This window comes from Lampetra fluviatilis (genome assembly GCF_964198595.1).
Source record: "Lampetra fluviatilis chromosome 45 unlocalized genomic scaffold, kcLamFluv1.1 SUPER_45_unloc_1, whole genome shotgun sequence".
In the NCBI taxonomy this organism is placed as follows: Eukaryota; Metazoa; Chordata; class Hyperoartia; order Petromyzontiformes; family Petromyzontidae; genus Lampetra; species Lampetra fluviatilis.
Window position 1 is genome coordinate 545,941 of NW_027620425.1, and position 8,056 is coordinate 553,996.

Here is an 8,056-nt window from a genome sequence, read left to right on the forward strand (position 1 = left end):
GTGAGGTTCGAGACAGCCCGAGAGAGATAGAGAGAGGGGAGAGAGAGGGGAGAGAGATGAGAAAGATGAGAGAGAGATGAGAGAGATGAGAGAGCGAGGTGAGAGGGATGAGAGAGATGAGAGAGAGATGAGAGAGGAGGATCATGAATCACGGCATAGTTCGAACCATCGCCTATGGAGGCTACCGGCACTGTGGCTATACACAGTGGGGTGGTGTGGCCAGCACCACCACGCCCGGGGGACTTTGTCTCTCCCCCAGTGCTAGCGATGTTCACTAGACCACCATCACCACTACACCACCACCACACTACCACTACACCACCACCACCACCGCTACACCACCACTACACCACCATCACCACCATCACCATCAACACCATCACCACCACCATCACCACCACCATCATCACCACCATCACCACCACCATCACCATCACCACCATCACCACCCTCACCACCATCACCACCACCATCACCATCACCACCATCACCACCCTCACCACCATCACCACCACCATCACCCCCACCATCACCATCACCACCATCACCACCACCATCACCATCACCACCCACACATCAACAGTCACTTCTCGTTATCTCTCCTGCTGAGCTGTTGGCGGGCAAAGGTCGAATACAGATAACACAGAGGGCAAAGTTACATCACCATCACCACCATCACCACCATCACCACCACCATCACCACCATCACCACCATCACCACCACCACCACCATCACCACCATCACCACCAACATCACCATCATCACTATCACCATCACCACCATCACCACCATCACCACCACCACCATCACCACCATCACCACCGTCACCAACATCACCATCACCACCATCACCACCATCACCACCATCACCACCATCATCACCACCATCACCATCATCACCACCATCACCACCATCACCACTACCACCCCCTACAGCCTGCTAGAGGCTACACTGGGGATCTTTGTCTGTGTGTAGGTGCTACTAACAGCACTTGCCCCTACAGCCTGTTAGAGGCTAGACGGGGGATCTTTGTCTGTGTGTACATGTATGCTGTGTGTGTATGCTGTGTGTGTGTGTGCTGTGTGTATGCTGTGTGTGTGTATGCTGTGTGTGTGCTGTGTGTGTGTATGCTGTGTGTATGCTGTGTGTGTGTAATCTGTATGATGTGTGTATGCTGTGTGTGTGTATGGTGTGTGTATGCTGTGTGTATGTTGTGGGATGTGTGTATGCTGTGTGTGTGTATGGTGTGTGTGTGTGTATGCTGTGTGTCTGCTGTATTATGTGTGTATGCTGTGTGTAATCTGTGTGCGTGCTGTGTGTGTGCTCTGTGTGTAATCTGTATACTGTGTGTATGCTGTGTGTGTGCTGTGTGTATGCTGTGTGTGTGCTGTGTGTGTATGCTGTGTGTATGCTGTGTGTGTAATCTGTATGCTGTGTGTATGCTGTGTGTGTGCTTCTGTGCCCGCAGTAACTCGAGGCGGTGATTCAGATCGTCAGGGGACGGAACTCCGGGGAGCATCACCATCACCACCACCATCACCATCAACACCATCAACACCATCACCACCATCACCACCATCACCATCACCACGACCCTCACCATCACCACGACCATCACCACGACCCTCACTATCACCACCATCACCACGACCACAATCACCACGACAATCACCACCACCGCCTCCCCATCAAAATTCCGAATCAGGGACCAGAATCGAAGCAGGAATCGTTCAGAATGGAGGAGAATCACGGCGACGGGGGGACCGGACCCCTCCGGGAGGGGCCCCCCACGGGGGGAGAGGCCCCCACGGGGGGAGGGGCCCCCACGGGGGGGGGAACCCCCACGGGGGGGGCCCTGAGGGGGGGGCCCCCCGCGGGGAGCCTCGCGGGGGTACAGAAGGAGGCGGAGCTGAGGGCTCTGGGCCAGCGGACGGGATACAGCATCGTTCAGGTACAATAGTGTAGTGTATAGTAGTTGTAGTGTATAGTGTAGTTGTGTAATGAAGCTCGTTGAGGCGACTTCTGGAATCTGTCTTTTATTCAACTTGTATCACGGCTTTCCTTCACGCTGCTGACCGGCAGCGTGACAGGGATAGATAGAGACGCACCGCCACGTGGCAACCCGGAGCCCCGCTCCCGCGTGGCCCCCTTCCTCCGTTCGTTCCCGTTCTGACCCCGTGTCGTTCGTCTCCACCCCTATTTAATACCCGTGTCATGTGGTACGTTTCCACCAGTTATGGTTAACCTCCATGGAGTATTCCAGGCTCCCTCGTAAGTTCCCGGGACCACGCCCCTGACTCATCTCCCCATTGGCTGTGGCCAAAGCCAACAGAACCAATCCTCTATTAACAGCTGTCACCTTTCCATTACGTCAGGGCCACGCCCCTAGGCTTCCCCCCATTGGCTATAGACCAGGACCGGCAGAGCCAATCATCATGACGAGTTGTGATACGTCAGTGAGCCGGATATATCCTCACATTACAGTTGTAGTGCCATAAGAGGGGAGGGGCTGCTGGGGGCTCTGGGACCTTAGACAGATAAGCCCTTGGCGCCAGGTGCTAGGATCCCAGACAGTTAAGCCCCTTGGCGCCACCAACGGGGGGGAGGGGGCTGTGTGTTCTCTGTAGGATATCTGGGGGCGCACACAACCCCACCCCTCGTTGGGGACGAGGCATAAAAGGGCAGCTCCCTGGCCGATCGGGGCCAGTCGCAACTCAAGACCCAAGACCCGCCAGCCAGCCGGCTTAGGACCCTGGACCCACTCATCCCGCTTGTCCTTGTAAGGGCCGGGATGCTGTGAGGGCCAGTGGTGGGACTCTGGGATTCCCGGCTCTACGTCCTTGTAAGGGCGAGTTACGAGGAAGCCAGAGTCCAGACCTGCACCTTGGCTGGGTCGGGTCAGGTAGCCTCCCCTAGGGTAATTGTAGCCGGAGGACCCCAGAGCGTAGCCAGAGTAGTGTATCTAGGCTGTGTACCTAGGCTGTGTACCTAGGCTGTAACAGAGTATCAGGACTGTTGGAGTGTTGTATTGTAATAAAGAAGTTACCTCTACAAGTGTCTCCGGAACCCATTACATAGTGTATAGTGTAGTGTATAGTGTAGTGTGTAGTAGTGTATAGTGGTGTAGTGTATAGTGTAGTGTAGTGTGTAGTGTATAGTGTAGTGTAGTGTGTAGTGTATAGTGTAGTGTATAGTGTAGTGTATAGTAGTGTAGTGTATAGTAGTGTAGTGTATAGTGTAGTGTGTAGTAGTGTATAGTAGTGTAGTGTATAGTAGTGTATAGTGTATAGTGTAGTATATAGTGTAGTGTAGTGTGTAGTGTATAGTGTAGTGTATAGTAGTGTAGTGTATAGTGTAGTGTATAGTGTAGTGTATAGTAGTGTAGTGTATAGTTTAGTGTATAGTGTATAGTAGTGTAGTGCATAGTGTAGTGTGTAGTGTACAGTGTAGTGTATAGTAGTGTAGTGTATAGTGTAGTGTATAGTGTAGTGTATAGTGTAGTAGTGTATAGTGTAGTGTATAGTAGTGTAGTGTATAGTGTAGTGTATAGTGTAGTGTATAGTAGTGTAGTGTATAGTAGTGTAGTGTGTAGTGTAGTGTATAGTAGTGTAGTGTATAGTGTAGTGTGTAGTGTAGTGTATAGTGTAGTAGTGTATAGTGTAGTGTATAGTGTAGTGTATAGTATAGTGTATAGTAGTGTATAGTGTAGTGTATGGTGTAGTGTATAGTGTAGTGTATAGTAGTGTAGTGTATAGTAGTGTAGTGTATAGTGTATAGTAGTGTAGTGTATAGTGTAGTGTATAGTGTATAGTAGTGTAGTGTATAGTGTAGTGTATAGTGTAGTGTATAGTAGTGTAGTGTATAGTGTAGTGTATAGTGTATAGTAGTGTAGTGTATAGTGTAGTGTATAGTGTATAGTAGTGTAGTGTTTAGTGTAGTGTATGGTGTAGTGTATAGTGTAGTGTATAGTAGTGTAGTGTGTAGTAGTGTAGTGTATAGTAGTGTAGTGTATAGTAGTGTAGTGTATAGTGTAGTAGTATAGTGTAGTGTATAGTGTATAGTAGTGTAGTGTTTAGTGTAGTGTATGGTGTAGTGTATAGTGTAGTGTATAGTAGTGTAGTGTGTAGTAGTGTAGTGTATAGTAGTGTAGTGTATAGTGTAGTGTATAGTGTAGTGTATAGTAGTGTAGTGTATAGTGTAGTGTATAGTGTAGTGTATAGTAGTGTAGTGTATACTAGTGTAGTGTATAGTGTAGTAGTATAGTGAAGTGTATAGTGTAGTGTATAGTGTAGTGGCAGTTTATTTGTATTGCCACCACACCTCTCCCATCCGCCCCCCACCACCCCACCCCCCCTGACCCCCCCCCCCCCAGGAGAACGGGCAGCGCAAGTTCGGGGGCCCCCCACCGGGCTGGGAGGGCCCCCCCCCCCAGCGAGGCTGCGAAGTCTTCCTGGGGAAGCTGCCGCGGGACCTCTTCGAGGACGAACTCGTGCCGGTGTGCCAGAAGGTGACGTCACAATGGGGGGGGGGGGGTGACGTCACAATGGGGGGGGGGGGGTGACGTCACAATGGAGTGAGTGTGACGTCACAAAGATGAGGGTTGCGGGGAGTTTGGGTCACGGTGTTCGAGACTACACGGGGGGGGTGGGGGGGGGGGTGACACTGACTGTGTGTGGGGCGGGTGTTCGAGGCTACAAGGAGGGTGTTGTTGTTGGGGGGGGGTGACACCGACTGTGTGTGTGGGGGGGGGGGGGTGTTCGAGGCTACAAGAGGGTGTTGTTGGGGGTGGTGACCTTTGTCTGTGCGTCCCGTCGCAGATGGGAACGATCTACGAGATGCGGATGATGATGAACTTCAACGGAGACAATCGCGGCTTCGCCTTCGTCACGTTCACCAGCAGGCAGGAGGCACAGGAAGCCATCCGCCAGCTCAACAACTACGAGATCAGGTGGGGTGTGTCTGTGTGTGTGCAGCCCATGGGCTTGTAATTACCAACACGCTGTTCCGGCATCGGCGCATCCACACCACATCATGGATGCATGCCGGGTCCAAGCAAGAACATCTGCTGGACTATGTAGTGATGGGTCAGTGGATGCGAGCCCATGTCCTTGACACCAGGACCTACCGTGGAGCTAATCTGCCCACTGACCATCGACTAGTCATCTGTAAGATGCGCCTGCCATTCTTCCACTCCGGTAGTGGGTGTACACCCAAGACCCCATTCCAACCTAAGGTGGCCTGGTCTCAGATAGCTGATGAAAGCTGCAAGTGAGAATTTCATCATCGCTTGCAGCTGAGTGAAGTTGGCATCGTCCCCCACTCCTCCTGATGTCGAGGGTAAATGGGCGAGGTTTAGGACTGTGGCTCATTCAGCTGCAATGGCTGCTTTGGGTACGTGGTCCAGACTTCCAGAGTCTATGGGCAGTGTTGAGTCTATGCTGAGTCAATGGGTCTCAGTTTTGAGTCTCTCCATGCGGCCTGTTTACCACCACCCCAACACCCCCCACACCCCCCCCCCCCCCCACACAGGAAGGGCCGCCTTCTAGGGGTGTGTCCCAGCGTGGACAACTGCCGCCTCTTTGTGGGCGGCATCCCGAGGGGCAAAGGTCGCGAGGAGATCCGTCAGGAGGTGGCCAAGGTCACGGAGGGGGTGGTGGCGGTCATCGTCTACCCCAGCGCCAGCGACAAGGCCAAGAACCGTGGCTTCGCATTCGTGGAGTACCGCAGTCACCGCGACGCGGCCATGGCACGCAGGAAGCTCCTGCCTGGTGGGTGGAGGTGGGTGGGTGGGTGAGTGGGTGGGTGAATGAGTGGGTGGGTGGGTAGGTGTATGAGCGAGTCGGTGGGTGAGTGAGTGGGTGAGCGAGTAGGTGAGAGAGTGGGTGGGTGGGTCGATGACCGAGTGGGTGGGTGAATGAGTGAGTGGGTGGGTGAGTGGGCGGGTGAATGAGTGGATGAGTGGGTGAATGAGTGAGTGGGCGGGCGGGTGGATGAGCAAGTGGGTGGGTGGGTGAGTGGAGGGGTGGTGTTTTGGTGTTTGGGTTGGTGGGGAGGGGGTGGGTGGTGGGTGGGTTGAGGTGCGGGTGAGTGGGAGGGGAGGGATGAGGGGGAAACCACCACCCTCACCACCACCACCTCCATCACCACCACCACCACCTCCACCATCACCTCCACCACCCCCACCACCACGAACACCACCACCATCACCACCACCACCCTCACCACCACCACCCCCCCCCCCCCCACCACCACCACCACCACACTAACCACTCCACCACCACTGTACCTGTGCCAGGTCGTATCCAGCTGTGGGGCCATCCAATAGCTGTGGACTGGGCAGAGCCTGAGGTGGAGGTGGACGCTGAGACGATGGCGAGCGTCAAGATCCTCTACGTGAGAAACCTCATGCTGGGCACCACAGAGGAGACCCTCCTACAGTCCTTCAGCATCACGCCTGGTTAGTGTCCTAGAGATACACAGAGATACACAGAGACACACAGAGACACACAGAGATACACAGAGATACATAGAGATGCATAGAAACTCATAAAGATACATAGAGACTCATAGAGATAGTAGAGATACACACATAGACACACAAATACAAAGATGCCTCGTATAGCCTTAACAGACTGTAGGGGCAAGTGCTGTTAGCAAGTAGCACCTATGAAGGCCGGAACAGCACACGAGGGGGTGGGTGGCCAGCACCATGCCCGGCCGCCTTTGTCTTCTTAGCGGCGATGTTTACTACACCACCACTACACCACCACCAATGCTACACCAGGTTCTCATTTGAGGCTGAGTTGACCTTGGGGAGGCCCAGGACCGGTTCAGATAATCGTCACTGGTGTTGGCCGTGAGTGGAAATCAAACTCGGGTCGCCGGGTTCATAGCACAGCGTAGCGCTACCCGCTACACTACCACTCCCCACATACATACACACTCACACAAGTACATACACATACACACATATACACACACACATACACACACATACACACACATACACACACACACAAAACAACACCGGTCTTCCGCAGGAGCGGTGGAGCGAGTGAAAAAGATCCGGGACTACGCCTTCATCCACTTCGGCAAGCGGGAGGAAGCCCTCAAGGCGATGGAAGTGATGAACGGGAAGGTGAGCTCCCTGTCGCCAATCAACAGACGTGCCAGTTCGACGCTCGGCAGAAAAGAGCTGTGGGTGAAGGAGAGAGCTGTGGGTGAAGGAGAGAGCTGTGGGTGAAGGAGGGAGCTGTGGGTGAAGGAGGGAGCTGTGGGTGAAGGAGAGAGCTGTGGGTGAAGGAGAGAGCTGTGGGTGAAGGAGAGAGCTGTGGGTGAAGGAGAGAGCTGTGGGTGAAGGAGAGAACTGTGGGTGAAGGAGGGAGCTGTGGGTGAAGGAGGGAGCTGTGGGTGAAGGAGGGAGCTGTGGGTGAAGGAGGGAGCTGTGGGTGAAGGAGAGAGCTGTGGGTGAAGGAGAGAGCTGTGGGTGAAGAAGAGAGCTGTGGGTGAAGGAGGGAGCTGTGGGTGAAGGAGAGAGCTGTGGGTGAAGGAGGGAGCTGTGGGTGAAGGAGAGAACTGTGGATGAAGGAGGGAGCTGTGGGTGAATGAGAGAGCTGTGGGTGAAGGAGGGAGTTGTGGGTGAAGGAGAGAGCTGTGGGTGAAGGAGAGAGCTGTGGGTGAAGGAGAGAGCTGTGGGTGAAGGAGAGAGCTGTGGGTGAAGGAGAGAGCTGTGGGTGAAGGAGGGAGCTGTGCGTGAAGGAGGGAGCTGTGGTGAAGGAGGGAGCTGTGGGTGAAGGAGGGAAGCTGTGGGTGGAGGGAGCTGTGGGTGAAGGAGAGAGCTGTGGGTGAAGGAGAGAGCTGTGGGTGAAGAAGAGAGCTGTGGGTGAAGGAGGGAGCTGTGGGTGAAGGAGAGAGCTGTGGGTGAAGGAGGGAGCTGTGGGTGAAGGAGAGAGCTGTGGGGGAAGGAGGGAGCTGTGGGTGAATGAGAGAGCTGTGGGTGAAGGAGGGAGCTGTGGGTGAAGGAGGGAGCTGTGGGTGAAGGAGGGAGCTGTGGA

General features: G+C 53.9%; 1 protein-coding gene across 1 annotated transcript in view; it reads left to right on the forward strand.

Moving 5' to 3' along the window:
- The first annotated feature begins 1,737 nt into the window (after positions 1–1,737).
- LOC144953808 (APOBEC1 complementation factor-like) overlaps positions 1,738–8,056 on the forward strand; it is an 11,757-nt gene continuing 5,438 nt past the window's right edge. Inside the window, exons 1-6 of the mRNA XM_078884446.1 lie at positions 1,738–1,953; positions 4,375–4,509; positions 4,820–4,950; positions 5,532–5,770; positions 6,298–6,459; positions 7,043–7,140. Of these exons, the coding sequence (XP_078740572.1) occupies positions 1,738–1,953; positions 4,375–4,509; positions 4,820–4,950; positions 5,532–5,770; positions 6,298–6,459; positions 7,043–7,140 (981 nt within the window). The remainder of the gene's footprint in view (positions 1,954–4,374; positions 4,510–4,819; positions 4,951–5,531; positions 5,771–6,297; positions 6,460–7,042; positions 7,141–8,056) is intronic.